Source organism: Nuphar pumila, chromosome 10 (assembly GCF_984573655.1).
Source record: "Nuphar pumila chromosome 10, dmNupPumi1.hap1.1, whole genome shotgun sequence".
Taxonomy (NCBI): Eukaryota; Viridiplantae; Streptophyta; class Magnoliopsida; order Nymphaeales; family Nymphaeaceae; genus Nuphar; species Nuphar pumila.
In genome coordinates this window covers 98,027,834-98,047,808 of record NC_143258.1, presented here as the reverse complement: position 1 = coordinate 98,047,808, position 19,975 = coordinate 98,027,834, and the positions used below count along the sequence as shown (strand labels likewise).

The following is a 19,975-nucleotide window of genomic DNA, read 5'->3' as shown; positions in this document are numbered from 1 at the left end:
ATTGCCTCGTCTTAAACTCCATGACTCGAAATGGTTTTAAGTCAGCTGAGTCCACAAAACATGAGCCAACGGCTCATCTCGCATGGACCCAGCTATTCCGGTTGGTTTGGGCCCTCCAAACTGCTGGACAACAACAGCTAACATGACAATAACAGTAATAATTAATATTATCAATGGACCCTAAACAACAAGTGATGACACTACTTGCCCCCCAGCTCCCTACTCCTTAAATAAAAACAAGCAGAGAGAAAGAAGAAGAAACCAGAGCATTCATGGCTTCTTCTTCGAGTTTTAATGCTACCCATTTGAAAGTGCTGCTCCTCATCTCCATCCTCACATCAACCATACCACATACCCTTGCCCTAAACCTAAACACATCACCATCTTCTTCTTCTTCTTCTTTGTTCAATACTAGTGATCACCTTCACTTGAATCCTTCCATTCTCTCAATATGCAGCAGCACACCATACCCTGAGCGCTGCTTAGAGACATCAAAACTCTTCATATCAGTAAGCATAAAATCCAACATTCTCACTTTTGCTCTCCAATCCCTGCAACACGCCCTCGCCGAGGGGTCGATTCTTACCGGTACCATTCTCCGGCTCGAGAGCTCCGGCATCGTCCACACGCAGAGGGGGGCCGTCCAGGATTGCAAGGAGCTTCACGAGCTCACCCTGAGTCACCTCAGGAACTCCATCACAGAGTCCAACAAGAATTCTCAAAATTCCCATGCTGTCCTGGCGTTCCTTAGTGCAGCGCTCACCAACAAGAACACTTGCCTTGAGGGTCTCGAATCGGCCACCGGCTGGTACAAACCAGTTTTCGTCAGAAGTCTCGTATCGTTCTACCAGTTGGTCAGTAACTCGCTGGCCTCCTTCTCCAAGGGTGAAGGCAACGGTCGCCGCCGACGGTTGCTCGAGTACACCGGCAATCAAGGTACCCCTCTCTATCATGTTTTTACTATTTCCATTAGCGAGACGGAACGCGAACCGGATCGGTTTAGATAAGAACCGGTGAGTCACCTTATTCATGTGGTCACGGTCATGGATGGAAGCCCATCTCGTATTCTGATGAACGGAAACAATGACAAGGGCGTTTGGAAGACCCCCAAGATTGAGATTTTAATTTCCTGGATTATGAAGCTCTTTAGGCTCTGTTTGGGAGCCTTGAATCAGAGGCGTGTTGCGGTTTCTCCGATGCTTTCATGCTCTCTCACTGTTTTGGAGCAGTGGTGTTGACAAAACACTGGGGAATTGGAGTTGGCATCCGCAACACCATATTTGGATACCATTCACAAGAGCATGTTGTTGGCAACTCAACTCCATCCTCAACACCACATTTTTGCATAACCATATTTTGACGACACATGGAAATGGTGTTTCGGACCCAATGCAAGGCTCCCAAACAGAATCTTGTAGAATTAGGAACTCCCCAATCCACAAAACCATAATTTTATAAATGTATGGTGCTCCAACCAATGATAAGGAGTTTCAAATTCTGCATTTAGCGGCATCCAAACGGTAGTGTGACAAAGTTCATGAACTCTAGTTGTTGCTGTTGTGATTAGGCATGAAAGTACCCTGGCCTCCAAAAAACTTTCAAAAATTCAAAATAATTCAAATTTTTTGCTATAGATAGGCCATTGAAGGAACTAAGGAGTAGAAGTCGCTTTTTTCTTTAAAAAAAATCCAAATTTTTGTAGATCAAATGCCAGGGATGTGTGAAACTTGTTTTGAATAATGTGATTATGATAAATAATTAGGTTTTTAAAGGAGTTCAAAAATCAATGGCCCACAATTTGCCAAAATTTGATAACTCAAAAAATCATGTTTTTTTATCATATTAGAAAAGTATTATCCAAGGCTTGATCCTTGTAAGCAAACTAACCATGCTGAACACATGATTTCTAGTTCATTAGTTCCTTATCTTTATTAGTAGCAAATATTTTTCCTTTTCAAAATCTTTGGTATGATTATAGATTTTTTAGAAGAAATAGTTCTTATGTTTGAATTTTTTGGGAGAAAATCGCTGTTATTGGGATTTTGTCTACAAGGTAAAATCTCACAATAAGCTAAAAGAAAATTAATTTAAAATTTCCACAAATAGAGGCATATAAGTGTCCAAGAAAATATCCATAATATAAAAGCAAAACCTTCTAAAAATTAAAAATTAAAAAACGTGTCAATAACATGATTTATGAGGATTTTGTCATTTTCCGAAAATATCACTATATGTTCAAAGTATTGCCAATATTTGTGACCATGATCGATTCACAGTAGCTCGCAGGAATTAGCGAACCGTGGCGTGGTAATAGAAAAAGAAATGGGAATAGTTTGAAATAATAAAAGTAGGACTAATCAAGTTCACGAATTCTGAATTTTTCTGCTATTAGAAACGAATGAAGATCATGACATTGTTCACCCTTATGGTAGATGCTAAATGTTGGCTTATGTTTTGTCTCATGGGACAAGCCAGCTCAAGTTAGGTTCTATTTATCTGCAAAATAATCAACTCCCAGCTAAGCTTAGATGTACCAATTGGGAAAGCTCTGATGCATTGGCTAGCGGTGGGCAACGGGTCCGGCAGCCCGATGGGCCAAGCCGAGCCGGCCGGACATGGGCTGGGTTTGAGCCAAGATTTTAGGCCCGGCCCGTTAGGTACCAGGCCGAAACCAAGCCCATTATATATGTGGGCTGGACTTGGGCCAGCTCGATGGATCTGAGTTATTTATTAATTTTTTAATAATATAAAAATTAAAAAAAACAACTATTGCATAGTAACTTGATAACTATTACTATTTACCTAATTAATTGCATTAATTTTATAAAAACTAAAAAGATAATTAGTTAGGTACATAGCAAGTTGAGAATTTATTAATTATTACTATTTACAAATGAATTTGGATAGGGCCAGGTCGAACCCGACCCACATCACATTGACCTGTTGGGCCGGGAAAGAGCAGGGCCATCTCCCTGCCAGGCCACACTTAAAACGGAGCGATGCTAGCTCTAAACAGGCCCGGCCCCGATGCCCACCCCTAGAGTTGGCTGCATTATCAGCTATAACTAATCCCGTGTGACTTTTGAAAACGTACTTATTGCCACTTAAGGGGGCAGATTGTATGTCCCCCTCCCCCTCGAAACACGACCCGCTTGTTCGGGGTCCGAATGAGCGCCACGTTGGTGCTCATTTGGAGGAATATCTTGGAATTATGATATTCCTCTGTACACACCCACCTTATATATATATATATATATATATATATATATATATATATATATATATATATATATAGAGAGAGAGAGAGAGAGAGAGAGAGAGAGCAGCTTATTAAGTCTATTTTTACTGTTTCAATACATGCCTAATGAAAGTCTACACTAAGTTACAACGTTTACTTGGATCTCTATACACCAGCGCACTTGGTCCGTGTCTACATCACCCAAATGAGCCAGACTGACTTGAGCCAGCCATCGTTCCAAATTGGATGGGACTAGTGATCGTTTCATACTCTTCTTGGCACTCACTGAGTTTCTTTTGATCCAAAAACTCATGCAGGCAATGGTTTCCCAACCTGGTTATCGGGCAAAGATCGACGTCTTTTGCAGAGTACTGAAGGAGGGGGTGAGGGGTACGATCCAGGCTCCATACTCATTGTGGCCCAGGATGGAAGTGGGAACTTCACTACAATTACCGATGCAGTCAATGCTGCTCCAAATAACGCAATGGAAAGGGTTGTGATCTATGTGAGGGGAGGAATTTATGATGAGAATGTGGAGATACCTTACAACAAGCCCAATATTGCATTGTTGGGCGATGGAATTGGACTCACAATCATCACAGGGGACAGAAGTGTGGCAGATGGCTGGACTACCTATAGAACTGCAACTGTTGGTGAGCACTCTCTCTCTCCCTCTCTTTGTTTGTGTATGTGTGTGCAACTGTTAGTTTATGTTTCAATTGTGTGGGACTGCTTAACAAACTGAGCACAGCTCGGTTCAGCTCATCACGAAGTCATTCATGATTGGTTCATATAACCCACGAGCCGAGCCATGAGCAGGTCTTAAATGATCCAAGCATGAACACAGGCTGTTCAGCTTGGCTTTGGTGAGCTTGTATATATAATATATGTATATATTTTGTGTGTAATATGTAAAGATAAGAAGCATATATAGAGAGAGAGATAGAGAGAGAAGGTGGTAGCTGCTAACTACTTTTCTAGCTAACCGCCCAGCTAACTGGGCTTTCCAAAGGTTTTTTCATGTTTTTCTTAAATCTGACCATACAGATATGTTCTGCATGTTTGATTTTATAGGAAATGACTCTTGGATCATTCAATTCTGATACACAGGTATGTTTTTATAATGTTAAAACTTAATGGCTTAAAGTTTATATTTTTTTATCAAAAAAACATGATCCGAGTGTTGTTTTCTAGTTAATTAACCATGCCCAACACATCAGTATGATCATATTTAATTAAAACATGAGAAAAACTCTACAAAAGCACAGAGCTGGAAGGTTAGACAAAAACGTGGTTAACAGCTACCACCCTCTCTCTCTCTCTCTCTCTCTCTATATATATATATATATATATATATATATATATATATATATATATATATATATATATATATATATTCTACGTGATAATTAACATGGATTATTTTACATGGTCTAGCTCATGTTCGGCTTGTCCTGTTCAGGCACAAGCGGCTCAGCTAATCATAAGCTTGAGCAACTCACGAGCACGGCAAACTGGTAAATGAGCCGAGCCCAAATACGCCTTGTTTGGTTAGTTTACCAGCCCTAGTAGTGACTACTGCTGCCCTTTTTTTTTATGGATCACAAGTTGCATTTCAAGAACTTGGTCAAAGTTTCACAACCTCAGAGTCTGACAGTTAGGACATGGTCCAACTGGACTAGTATTAGTCATAGAAAATGAAGTTAGGCCAAACCTGACATCCATCGAGTCGCATAACAAGTTGTGTAAAAGATATGTATATTACCAACCAATTTACAAAGATCCCATAAATTAACATATACATGATTCTCTTTATGTGTAGCTAAAACAGACTATAAGATACACAAAGAAGGGAACAAGATTTCAACATCTTGATGTGGATTTGGATTCTCGTAACAATTTTGTATGGTAATCACCTCCCGGAGTTTTAAATCCAATCTTGCTCACTGCCAATCTTTTCACACGTATTTATCTCCTTTTTGGGAATCAAACATGTGCTTTGTTCCTTTCAAAACTTTTATGTGACAAGCTTCTTCCAAAGTTTGGGTGGAGGTAATGGTGATACTGACCTTTCCCTGCTTTTCTTTTGTTTTCATCAGAAAATCACTGTAATAATTTCCATGGGATCTCGAGATTCTGATAAAAATAGTGAGAAATATCACTGTATGGCAGCCATATAGGTATCTGTCAAAACAAAATGTTGGTAATCAATTAAACAACTTTTTTTTTTTCGAATTCAAAATAGTTGAGGACAAGGCCCTACAACTCACATATACCAATCAATTCCCTCTGATGTATCCCCACCAGGTAGGGGTGTCAACGGATTGGGTTTGGTTGGGACCCAGGTGGTACGAGACTTAATTGGACCTGGTTTTCGGGTATGGTATTAGGTCCGGATGTGAGTTTAATGGGATCCGTTATAAGAAAAACCATACTCAGACCCACTAAGAACTACATGAACCAGACCCGGACCCACTAAGAACTACATGAATCAGACCCGGACCCACTAAGAACTACATGAATCAGACCCGTACCATACCTGGTAAAACCATATTTTTTTATCATTTTTACATTGAAAAAATATGGGTCTTAATCGAAACTCAGGTCAGGTCTGGGTCTGGTATAAAATTTCACAAACTATACCCAGGCCCATGTATTAATCGGACCTTCGGGCCTAGACTCGGCTTATTATTTATGACCATACGCAGACCTTATAAAGTTTGGTCGGGGTTGAGTCTGGATAAACCAGGCTCATTGACACCCCTACCACCATTAGGGGTACACAACCAGAGCTCGGCTTGATTATGCTCGGCTTGAGCTTGTCCATGAAGATATATGAGCCGAGCTTGAACATAAGACCAGGCTTGATTTAGATAAGCGAGCCAAACTTAAACATTAAGCTCGAAAAGCTCGGTTAGGTAATACGTAAATATTTATTTTTCATATGGAATTAAAAGTGTATTTGGCTTTATGGGCAGGGTGAATGTCTTTATATATATATATATATATATATATATATATATATATATATATATATATATATATATATATATATGTGTGTGTGTGTGTGTGTGTGTGTGTGTGTGTCCAAATCAGAAGAAGTAAAGGTTACCCTAGTGGTCAGGCTTTATGTATGACTTTTTAGAGGTGGCGGGTTGATCCCGCCCCTTGAAAAATGTAAAACAAATTTTTTTTTTTGAAGTCGGCTTGGCTTGGCTTGGCTTGGCTTGGCTCGGCTCGAGCTCTCGGGGCAGAGCCAATCCTAGACAATGTTGTTCAAGCTTGCCTCCGCGCTCAAGCCGAGCCGAGCTGGAACAGCCACCCCTAACCACCAAGACACCCCAGTCCCCTGGTTTAGATAAATAAGACAACTTTACACTAGTCACTATATATGCCCATAAGTTCCTGAAATTACAGTTACAAACTGTCGGCGATCTTTATTATCAGAATTTTTCGATTTTTTTAAAAGAAAATCATATTTTCAAAAAGAGAGATCATTCAAATCCCTGTTTGATCACGGTACAAAAGTTCCACTTAAAATTAATATCAATTCTGTAACTCAACCTAACCCCAACTTGCTAATAAAAAAATGCTAAGAAAATAATATCTACCAACAATAGCAACAAGCCATCAAAGGCATTTTTGTCAAACATCACATTCAATTATGCTCAGACACCATGTGGCCACTCAGTTTAAAACACAGGTCAGCCCATGTGAACTGCACACCGCCACGCTTGGTCCCCCCCACCCCCACACCCCTATATACAGGACAACTAGTATATGAGAACTACCTTATACACTAGGTATTTCCAATGCTTGGTTTGTAAATTCTATCTTCCAAATGTGTTCGCGGCATGCTGGATTTGCTAGAAATCGATTATTCGACAGCATTTTTTTTTACAAGAAACACAATTTTTGAATGCTTGAATATGTATGAAATTCTGAGCAATTGACTTTAAAGCCTACAAATCTTTATGATTCAAGAGCTGATCCCTATAAAACAAAGCATGTAGAATACCACCATGAAAGTATCATATATATATATATATATATATATATATATATATATATATATATATATATATAGAGAGAGAGAGAGAGAGAGAGAGAGAGAGAGAGAGAGAGAGAGGTTTTTTAGGAAACTAGTTTAAACTTTTTAGGAAATGAAAGAAGGCACACGAACAAGGAAACGCTGAACAAGGTAAATGAAGCTGGTAACTTAAGTTTTTTAAGAAACTAGTTTTAACCTTTTAGGAAGTGAAGGCAAATTAGATTGGCAACTCAACGATGCCTGTAGGGATGGCAGTGGACCGGACGGAGGCAGGGAACAAGGTCTTCACTCTCACCCTGTCTCAAAATTCTGCCCTTCATTCCTGCCTCTGTCACCGCACAGGTTTTGATTTTAACTTCCATCCCTGTTTCATGTCCTCCATCCCCGGTCAAAATGGGGCGAGGCAGGGCGGGACCCCGTTTCCCCTCGTCCATTGCTATCTCTAAAGAATGATTGCGGAGGGGGCAAGGCGGGGATCGGGACGGCAATGGGAGAAAGAGTAAGTTCATCCCTGCACGAGTTTTGATTTTAACCTCCATCCTTAGCCCAAACGGGGCAAGGCAGGGGTGCGCCCCATTTCCCCTAAGTCTACTGCCATCCCTAGATGCTTGCCTCTTTCCTTGTCAAAACATCAATGTTTCAAACCTGGTCCCATATACAGGCCCCATATAAGTCTAAAAAGATCCTTTTTTTTTTCTAAATTCTTGGTGGGGGTGGGGTTAGAATGTGGAGAAGGGGCCAGGGTCCCTGCCCGGCTCCCTTGGTTCTGCTCTTGATTATCAGAATGATGGTAGAAATATGCTTGCAAACAAGCGACTTGGATTGTTCAACCTCAACTTGTTTAAGCTATACCACAGCTTAAGGTTTATCTCAAGCTCGTGAAAGGCCAAACTGAGCTTGATCTCATGCTAAGCCGAGCTATCTCTCAGTTCATTCAAGATAAATAAGCACTATTCTTGTATGGTGTCGTAGTAGAAATCAAGCACCCGATCACCACCGATCCTTTGGAGCCACATACACTAACCAAGTGTTCTGCACCACTATAAGTGAAATAAAACACATAATACGTAAACATATATTTATTCATATACTATATCTGTGTAATAAAGCTTGCCTATTACCTTTTATTCACGCTCGGCTCGGTAAATCCTCATGAACTGCGCATTGTTTGGCTCAATTTGGCCTATTTTATGAACCTTACGAGTTTTTTTATCGAGTCATCTTGTTTCTAGCCATGAGCTGCTCATTTCATTTCAAGCCTCAAGTGCAATGCAGGCCCCAAGAGGGGTTGGCGTAGTGGGGTGGGGCTTTGGCTGCTAGACAGGCAGTCAAGGTTCGATTCTCATGGATGGCGCCAGTGTTGTGAGAGGCGTACGCCTCAGAGGCGAGGCGCACGCTCAAGGTACTGAGGCGTGCTGTGATGCGCAAATTGCCGGTGAATCCACCTACTGAAGCCTTCCTTCATCCCCAAGTCTTCCTCCTCCGCCCGATTTGTCGGCTGTGCTAACCCCAAGTGCCGGTGGATCCACCGCCAGGTGCCGGCCAGCTGCTCCACCACCGCTCCCTGCCTCCCCTCCCACCGCTTCACTTTCATACCAGTTGTGAGAGGCGTACGCCTCAGAGGCGAGGCACAGGCTCAACGCCTCGCTTCGCCTCATCGCATTTAACAACCTTGGATGGCGCCTCTCTGCGCAAGCCAACCCGTAGCATAAGCCTTTGGGAAGGGGTCCTAGCCTCGAAGTTTTATGCTGCCGGCACTCCGTCTATAGGTTTGGCAGGCTGAGCCAGCAAGACCAGGTATTCATGCGGGGTGCAGTTTTTTCGGGTTATAAATCCAAAAAAAAAAAAGTGCCATGCAGCTTTTATCGGTGACATATTTAAGAAGCTTCATACTTGAGATTTTCTTGTGATGGTTTTTATGAAGGGATAAATCTTAACTTAAATTGTTTCATTTCTTAATTATCGCAAAATGCAGCTGTTACTGGTGATGGATTTCTTGCTCGTGACATAACATTCAGAAACACAGCCGGTGCTATGAAATACCAAGCTGTTGCTCTAAGAGTGAACGCCGACTTGTCGACGATCTACCGGTGCAGTATGGAAGGCTACCAAGACACTCTGTACGTACATTCGCTTCGGCAATTCTACAGAGAGAATGTGATCTCCGGGACGATCGATTTCATCTTAGGCAATGCAGCTGTAGTCTTACAGGCTTGCAAAATCATGGCAATGAGGCCGATGGACGGCCAGTTCATCGTGATCACAGCTCAGTCAAGAGATGACCCGAACGAGATCACCGGGATTTCAATCCAAAATTGTTCTATTTTCGCAGGCCCGGATCTTGAAAGGAATGTGAGTCTCTTCAAGAGTTATCTGGGTCGTCCATGGAGTGTCTACTCGCGAACCGTATTCATGGACTCCTACATTAGCGACTTCATTGATCCTGCAGGGTGGTTCCCATGGCCAGGTAGGTTTGAATCAACACCATCTTAGTCTTCTCCTCTCAATTACGCACATATGAATGTTTTTTTTTTTTTACTCAAAGAAATCGCCCCAGAAGCAAAGACCTAGCAGCGCTGGCTCAGCCCGCACCGTAGCTACAGTCTCTGTCCATGTCGGCGTAAAACTCCAAGGGCATAAACTCATGACTTCATAGAGTTGCCAAGCTTTAGCTTAGGTAGGGAGTGACACCCATGAGAATTGAACCTAGACTGCCCATCAAACGATCTAAGCCCCATCCCACTAGGACAAACCCTTTAGGTCGAACTAGGATCAGGTGCCATCACATGGCAGACTTTGAGTATGCCTATACACCTAGCTACCCTCCATCTGCTTTTGGGTCCACAATGTTGTACCAACCTAGTGAAAACAGGATTTCAGAAAAGAGAATTCAAGCCTAGAGGCACGTTCTTAAGATCGTTATCTTTAGAACTTCAATCGCCCCACTCCGGAAATTCCGAAGATGCGAAAAAGGGTTTTGTTACGACTGAGTTCCCAGGATACAACTAGGCTTGAACCTCAAGAGAGTCACTGCTTCGCAAGAACAGATGACCTCTCCCACACATGAACTCTGCAAGCCAAACCGAGAAGAAAGAAAGGAGAAAACTGGAGAGTCAGAAATTCTGATCTCCAAAAGACGAAGATAGAAGATATTTATAACCTTTTAGAGAGGCCAAAACGTTTTGCGATAAATGAGATTAAAGGCCATAAATCTGACAGTTTGAAAATAGGATGAAAGGTACCTGAACGGTCACCCACCTTTGACTGTCAATCAAAGGCCTCCAAAACCGTCCAACAGTCACAAAGCGCCTTAAACTCAATATAAATGCTATTAAAACCTTTCAAACGGCCAGATGTCTCAAAACCGAAAAATCAAAATGGATATTTGCGCCTCATATGCACCTCGCACCGCTGCGAGCGTGCAAAGTGCAAAGTGCGCCATCAAAACGCCACATTGCGCCTCAAGCGCCCTTGCGCACGCACGCGCGCGCGCGCGCGTGTGCGCGAACGGCGCGTCCGTTGCTGCACGATGCGCAGCAACGTCCGCAATCCACCTAAATACTCAAGGCTTACCAAAGTAAAGAATAGATTACAAACTCTCTATTTAAACCTCTTGAAAAGCTTTTCTCTCTTAGATATGGGACTAAACTTTTCAAAACACTTTTGATAGTAACCATTAATAATTTAAAACTTTCCTAACAATCCCCCACTAGTTTTAAAATATATTTGGCTTGCATAGAAACCTATGCATTAGTGAGAGTGTCTGCATGACTTGAACCCCCACTATTAGAAAGAAAACCTAAATTAACCAAGGTGCTAAGTGGACTTACCTTGAACTTAGCTCCTTATATTGTTAACGGAGTTTTCAATCATACATCGGTTTCCAAAAGTTCGATTGTGTGGATTTTATGTTGGCACATTTAGAGCCTTGTGCTTTCCTGGATTCATGAGTGCTCTAGAGAATTGCCAATTCTCATAAGAAACGGCTCACATTTCAACACTCATATAGGTGAGTTTGTCTAGGTGTACTGTAACACACACCTTAGCCTTAAGGCCTACAAACTCATTAAGAGCTATTAGCTCAACCCTCATATTAGTTACAGCTCATGAGCACACATCAGTAATGGGCTTACATAAATATGCTCAATATCTATCATTCACCAATTCGTTTCCCATTGAACCTATGCATGTGGGATCTCCAACGCTCTAGGTTGGGTATCCTTAGGTGATGACTTAATTGGCTTAATTCCCATTCCCCTCGATGTTTTATTGATGACATCTCTCGAAAGGCCTTTCGTAAATGGGTCTGCCAAATTTTGACATGACTTCACATATTTCAATGAAATAATATTGTCATCAATCATTTGTCTTATAAAACTGTGTCTTAGACTAATATGTCTAGACTTCCCATTGTATTTCATATTACCTGCTTTACATATAGCTGATTGGCTATCACAAAACATTGAAATAGCAGGTATAGGCTTCTCACCTAGTGGAATATCCACTAGCATATTCTTAAGCCATTCAGCTTCTCTACAAGCAGATGCCAAAGCAATAAACTCAGATTCCATTGTAGAATGAGTTATACAGGTCTGTTTCTTAGACCCCCATGCAACTGCTCCTCCTCCAAGGGTAAAAACCCAACCACTCGTAGACTTGGAATCTTCAAAGTCAGTATTCCAACTTGCATCACTATACCCTTCAATAACAGCAGGAAACTCGGTATAGTGAATTCCATAGTCTAAAGTATGCTTTAGATATCTAAGAATCCTGTTCACTGCATTCCAGTGTTGATGACCAGGATTATTAGTGTATCTACACACTTTACTCATTGCATAGGCAATGTCAGGCCTTGTGCAGTTCATTGCATACATAAGGCTACCTACAACACTGGCATATTTTAATTGTTGAACACTAGCACCATCATTAGGAGTCAATTTCATATTTGGATCATATGGGGTGCATGCTGGTGAACTATTAAGATATCCATACTTTGTAAGAATTTTCTCAATATAGTGTGATTGACATAATATGATGCCATTTTTATTTCTTATTATTTTGATTCCTAAAATAACATCTGCAACACCCAAGTCTTTCATACAAAACAAGGAAGATAAAAATCTTTTTGTTTGATTTATGCATTCACTATTGTTACCCAAAATAAGCATATCATCAACATATAAACAAATAATAATAATTGAGCCACTATCTACTTTACTGTAGACACATTTGTCCGCATCATGAATTTTAAAACCATTATGCACCAGAGAACTATCAAATTTTTCATGCCATTGCTTAGGGGCTTGCTTTAATCCATATAAGGATTTCTCAAGTTTGCAAACTTTGCGCTCTTGCCCTAGCACTACAAAACCTTCAGGTTGCTCCATATATATCTCTTCATCTAATTCTCCATTCAAAAAGGCCGTTTTAACGTCCATTTGATGGATTTGAAGCTTATATATGGCAGCCATGGCAATCAGAATTCTAATAGTAGATATTCTGGTTACAGGAGCAAAAGTATCAAAATAATCAATACCTTCTTTTTGTTTAAAGCCTTTTGCAACCAAACGTGCTTTAAATTTATCGATTGTACCATCAGCTTTTAATTTCTTTTTGAAAATCCATTTGCAGCCAATAGTTTTGCAACCAACAGGTAAATCCACTAATTTCCAAACATTATTAGACATAATTGATTCTATTTCATCATTAATAGCTTCTCTCCAAAAGGCAGCATCTTGAGAAGACATAGCCTCTTGAAAAGACACAGGATCATTCTCAATTAGAAATGTATAAAAGTCAGAACCAAAATTAGTTGGTTTTCTAATACGTTTACTGAGTCTAACTTCAGTTTCTGGTTCATCAACACATTCATTAGAATATTCAATCATGTCATTTACAGGAAGTTCATCTACTATAATCCGGCTGCCATCAAGAAGAGAATCAAATGCATTTTTATGTTCTATGAAAGATGCATCTCTAGATTCTACAATAACATCATTAACAATGTCCAAAAATCTATATGCTTTACTATATTCAGCATACCCAACAAATGCACATTTAAATGCTTTAGGTCCAACCTTCTTCCTTTTATTTTCTGGAATTTTAACATATGCTAAACAACCCCAAACACGAAAATAACTAAGATTAGGTTTCTTACCAAAACACAATTCATAAGGTGATTTATCAGATTTGGAATAAGGAACTCGATTAAGAATATAACAGGCAGAAAGTATAGCTTCTCCCCATAAGTTGGAATGCAAACCCGTATTAAGAAGCATAGCATTCATCATTTCTACAAGTGTTCTGTTTTTCCTTTCTGCTACTCCATTCTGTTCAGGAGTTCTAGGAGCTGACGTTTGATGGATAATACCATTATCTTCACAGAATTTATCAAATTCTCCACCTAAGTATTCACCTCCTCTATCTGTTCTTAAATGTACAATCTTTGTTTTAAACCTATTTTGTACTTCAGCTAGATAACGAAGAAATTTGGAAAATGCTTCAGATTTATGTTTCAACAAATAAACATAACAAAATTTTGAGTAATCATCTATAAAGGTAATAAAGTACCTATTGCCACCACGACTCAAAACATTATCCATCGTACACACATCAGAATGCACTAATTCAAGCAATTTATAATTCTTTTCTACGCTAGGAAACGGGAGTCTAGTTAGCTTAGTTTGAATGCATGTCTCACACTTATGTTTATGTTCTATTTTCACATGACACGGAAGAAGACCAAAGTTATTCATATTATGAATGCAACGAGAATTTATATGTCCTAATCTTGAATGCCAAAGAAAATAAGAGTCAACCATATAAACAGAAGTAGTAGCTTCATTTATGCTCATCTTGAACATACCACCAGTGGCAAACCCTTTTCCTACAAAGATTTTCCCTTTGGTCACAGTTACAATCCCAGATTCAATAACAATCTTAAAACCATTTCGTGACAGGAGATCTGCAGAGATTAAATTTTTCCGAACTTCTGGAGCATAGTGGACATTCTCAAGTGTTAGGACTTTCCCGGAGGTGAACTTAATTTCCACACTCCCTTTTCCCAGCACTTTAGTTGAGGAAGAGTTTCCCATAAAAAGATTGCATCCCTCCCCCACTACTTCATACGACTTGAACAAGTTCCTGTCGTTTGCCACATGAACAGTGCTTCCAGTATCCAGGTACCAGTCCTTATTTGCAGCCACCATAAATGTTTCAGAGATTACAGCAACAAGCCTCTCCTCTGACTCATTTGGCTTAGGACCAGTCCTCTTCCGTTCTCTGCATTCTCTAGCAAAATGGCCAAACTTGCCACAAACATAGCAACTAATTTTCTTTTTATCAGTTGGCTTTTTCCCTTTCACAAAATTCTTTTTGATTTTCTGGGTTTTCATGATTTTGCCACCCTTGTTACTAACAAAATTCACTTTAGGATAACCTTCTTTAGGACTCGAATTCTTTTTGTCACGAAGACGAGTCTCTTCCTCAATTCTGATGTCCTTAAGAAGGCCATCTAAAGTGATTTTCTCATTTTTATGTTTTAGGTGATTCCTATATTCTTTCCAGGAATCCGGCAGCTTCCCAATGATGACAGCAACTTGAAAGTCATCATCAAGATACATACCTTCTCCTTTGATCTTATAGGCCAGTATTTGCATCTCATGAATTTGAGCAAGTATAGGCTTATCATCAACAATAGAAAAATTAACATACTGATCTACTATAAACCTTTTGTTACCAGCATCTTCTGCATTGTACTTGATCTCGAGAGCATTCCACAACTCTCCAGCCGACTCCAATGGTGAATACAGGTCAAAGAGTGAATCCGCTAAAGTGTTCAGGATATGCCCTTTGCATCTATAGTTGTCAGTATGCCACTTCTCTCGCTCTTTCTTCTGTTCTTCTGTCTCAACTTCTCCAGCAACGACAGTGGGACAAGACTTTTTGAGGACATAGTCGATATGCAGTTCGGACAACAAGAAAGATACCTTTGATTGCCACCGCTTGAAGTTTGACCCATCAAATCGATCAAGTTTTTCAAGGTCACGGCTAAGCAGATTGATGGAGTTGGATGTCGAACCAGAGGCCATGATGAAGTTCTAAAATTGTTGTACCAACCTAGTGAAAACAGGATTTCAGAAAAGAGAATTCAAGCCTAGAGGCACGTTCTTAAGATCGCTATCTTTAGAACTTCAATCGCCCCACTCCGGAAATTCCGAAGATGCGAAAAAGGGTTTTGTTACGACTGAGTTCCCAGGATACAACTAGGCTTGAACCTCAAGAGAGTCACTGCTTCGCAAGAACAGATGACCTCTCCCACACATGAACTCTGCAAGCCAAACCGAGAAGAAAGAAAGGAGAAAACTGGAGAGTCAGAAATTCTGATCTCCAAAAGACGAAGATAGAAGATATTTATAACCTTTTAGAGAGGCCAAAACGTTTTGCGATAAATGAGATTAAAGGCCATAAATCTGACAGTTTGAAAATAGGATGAAAGGTACCTGAACGGTCACCCACCTTTGACTGTCAATCAAAGGCCTCCAAAACCGTCCAACAGTCACAAAGCGCCTTAAACTCAATATAAATGCTATTAAAACCTTTCAAACGGCCAGATGTCTCAAAACCGAAAAATCAAAATGGATATTTGCGCCTCATATGCACCTCGCACCGCTGCGAGCGTGCGAAGTGCAAAGTGCGCCATCAAAACGCCACATTGCGCCTCAAGCGCCTCAAGCGCCCTTGCGCACGCACGTCCGCAATCCACCTAAATACTCAAGGCTTACCAAAGTAAAGAATAGATTACAAACTCTCTATTTAAACTTCTTGAAAATCTTTTCTCTCTTAGATATGGGACTAAACTTTTCAAAACACTTTTGATAGTAACCATTAATAATTTAAAACTTTCCTAACACACAACTGACAGGCTATCAGCAAAAGATGGAGGGCATCAGGTGCAGTGGCACACTTCAAAGTGTGCCATGTGATGTCCCCTGATCCTGGCTCACTTGGGTCACATATGAATGCCTTTTAATATCAGATTTTCTTTTACTAGTTGGAATAACTAAAAAATCTATGAAGTTTTGGATCTTTAGTGACGCCAATAGATGCATTTTTTGCTGCTAATAAGGGTCTCAAATTTCTTATGTTTTAAGATTCCAAATACAGTAATAATGATTTCTTAAATCAAGGAAATTCTTCATTTAGGTGGCATATTCCGACTTTACCCTCTAGAGCAATATTGTCAGTATCGGAGGCCTGTATACGTATCGTATCAGCTAGAAAATCAATACGCATTGCCCCTGAATCGGTTACTTTTAATAAATATAAAAAATACTAAAATTTATTTTTAATAGTTTTAACACGTGTCACATTCTGATTGACATATAATGTTTTTTTTTTTTTTGACTGATACAGAACAATTCACTTAATCAGCCAATACAGCTGAATCGTTGGCCAAATTAAAGGGCGATACCGATACTGACACCACTGCTCACCACTGCTCTCGAGTGTTGTAGGCTTTTTGACACATGCTTTGCCTCACGCCACTTTATTAGTAAAGAAAAAAACTAATGTATAGCGATGCAGGGTTGTCTACAGAAGTATCTCTTTTGTAGCCTTTAAATAAAGAGTACATGCATATTTGTGAACTCATAATTGCATATTATTGACAAAAAAAAACCAAGTTTGGGTTTACTTATTGGTGTCATCATGCTTAAATTAGGGAACAAAATAAGGTATGAAAATTTGTGCAATAGGAAGATAACTGCGGGCATGCTTTGCAAAATATTGTGGCAAGTCTACTCAATGTCCGTCTAGTAAATGCATCTATGCAATTCACAAAAACGGTTTATGTGAAAATATGTACCACATAACAACAAGAATGCCTGATAAGCTGGACATGAATATCTAAAAAGAAACAAGAAAAGGAGTAAAAGACCATAAACTTTCATAAAAAGTGAAATAAATACAAGTTACAGGTGATCGTGACTCCAGTATTAATCTCCTGACACTTCACAAAATGGTAGAAATTGATTTCCGGTATCATATATATATATATATATATATGCTATTGTCACCATTATGTGCAAATGCCTCTTTTTTCTGTTTTTCATTAAACTAACCTTACAGATGTGATCTACATGTTTCACTTAGTGGGGATCAACTCTTGAATCATCTGATTATGACACGCAGCCAGGATTTTATAAGGTTTAAAAAATGGACGGCCTACAATTTGCGATACTTTTCCAGGTTATAAAATCATGTTTTTTTCATCAAAAAACATTATTCAAAAGCCGGTTCCTACTATTTTGGATATGATGAAACAACCCGCTCATAAAAGATCTAGAGGCGTTTGCAACACATTATATATATATATATATATATATATATATATATATATATATATATATATATATATATATATATTAGTAAATATTGCGTACTAATGAACCAAAGGAAGTAACCAGTAGAAATCACGTTTTCCTTCAAGAAATTTCTTTTCTTAGATCAAATGTTACATATATGATCTACATAGGAAACTTTTTTTGAATCACGTTAATTTTGTTTTTAAAGAGGTTCAAAAATCAATGGCTCACAATGTGCTAAAATTTTATAACTTAAAAAATCATGTTTTACATAAAAAAAAACATGATCCAAGGCTTGATCCTTAGCAAACAAACCATGCTCAACACATTTATGTGTGGTTAGATTGAGTAGATACAACTTGCACCTATGATTTCTAGCTCATTTGTTCATTACCTTCATTAGTAGCAAATAGGTGTGTGTGTGCGGGTGGGTGGGGGGGGAGTTGAAGATCATTAGCTCATTAGTAGCAAATAGGGGGAGGAGGGGGTGGGGGGGTGTAGTTGAAGACCCTGGATCAAACCGCACTGGCACACGAGGGTGTCCGATGCATTCAGAGGTGGGCCATGTAAGGCAGGATGAGTAATTATTGATTTAACGTGTAATGTGAATTGAGCAGGTAACCAAGGGCTGGACACTCTTTACTATGGTGAATATGAAAACCATGGACCAGGTTCAGGGACTGCGGGTCGGGTCACATGGCCTGGATATCATGTTATGGACTACATTGATGCCACAAACTTCACAGTATCTTCTTTGATTCGTGGAGACGAATGGCTGGACTACACAGCAGTTCCTTATGATGTTGATGTATAGATAAAACTTTGATAAGTCTACCATGATATGAAGTCTAATGGATTGTGTATTTTTATTTATTCGTCCTATTTAGTAAAATAGAAAGTTTGCATCCCAAGTGTCGTAGATTGAAAAATAAAAGTGAAGTAGATTGGATAACTATGGAGATTTGCACGAGAAATGTTGAACTGCAGTGAATTCAAATTTAAAAGTTTTTGTACATGAGCAGTCTCTCTCTCTCTCTCTCTCTCTCTCTCTCTCTCTCTCTCTCTCTCTCTCTCTCTCTCTCTCTCTCTCTCTCTCTCTCTCTCTCTCTCAGGCCATCCTTGACTACCTGCCCTAGCTAGTGACTTGGAGAAACAGGGGAAATTCATATATAGTCCTAAGTTCCTTAGTTGACTTGAACCATGATCAAGCCCCATTTTGATCAGAATGTAAGTATTCCCAATAAAATTTTCATTATTTGTCATCCCCTATGCCATCCCCCATCTTCATAGCCCTCTTAAATCTTATGATGGAATTTGTTTTATCAAATCTGACCCTATAGATGGATTAAACATGGTTGATTTAATAAGAAATGACCCTTGAATCGTATTTTTTCGATGAAAAAAATGAATTTTTAGATCACACAATTTTGTGTTTTGCCAACTGTTGATTTTTGGATTGCCAAAAAATTCTGCACACAAGTTTGATTTTGGTAATTTAAGTGTCAGTCCTTAGTAAATGAGTGATGTAAGTCACATTTGTAGGGTCCGATTTGATCAAAACAACATGCATCAATGATATGAGGGGTATGAAGATAGGGATGATATAGGGGATACGTGGAACCGATTTTCTTTCCTCCTCAAATTAATGAAAAGGGGCAGCCTCAATAGGAACTTCCACATCTTTTGGCTAGAATCTCTCTATATCTCGAATCTCAAACTTTAATTAAAAAAAAAGAAAGGAAAAGGAACTTCATTGGTGTAAAACCACCAAAAACTAACAAAATGATGCAAAACATAATAAATCTATATTTCAGAACTAAACGATAAATTAAAAAAGAAAAGAAAAATGAAGCAAAATAAGAAGGAAAATAACTTATTTTGGGCATTATAAGGGGCCCTTTCTAGGAACATGGTGGCAATTTGTCAATTAGGCTCCAAAAGGGCTATGTCTAGGGGTTCAAACCAAGTGATAGATCTGGACTAATGTTTAATGTAGATGGAAAATAGGTTTGGTCCTAGAGCCTAGGTTAATGCTTCATTGTCTCACTGTATTATATGGACTCCTTAACTAATGGATCCCCAAAATGGACTCCTTAACTAATGGATCCCCAAATCCGATTCAATTCTCGAGAGAAATACTTTAAAAATCTAGATCCTAAATTAAATTTGATTTAACCCTTAATTGCAAAACAGATCCCATGATTTATATCTCAAACCCCAATTATACAAAATAGGTCCTAACTTCTCAATTGGGCCACAATATCATACCTGATCTATGGATCTAGTTGAGTCTTTTGTCGCTCGATCTGCTCCATTACGGGT

The 19,975-nt window shown here is 39.4% G+C and overlaps 1 protein-coding gene across 1 annotated transcript; it reads left to right on the top strand.

Moving 5' to 3' along the window:
* The first annotated feature begins 272 nt into the window (after positions 1-272).
* Positions 273-18,564, top strand: LOC149827526 (putative pectinesterase/pectinesterase inhibitor 12). Its single transcript, XM_090018531.1, has 4 exons — positions 273-936; positions 3,556-3,891; positions 9,265-9,756; positions 18,271-18,564. The coding sequence occupies exons 1-4, from the start codon at positions 273-275 to the stop codon at positions 18,465-18,467; spliced, it is 1,689 nt and encodes a 562-aa protein (XP_089874657.1). The 3' UTR covers positions 18,468-18,564.
* Positions 18,565-19,975: the final 1,411 nt, after the last annotated feature.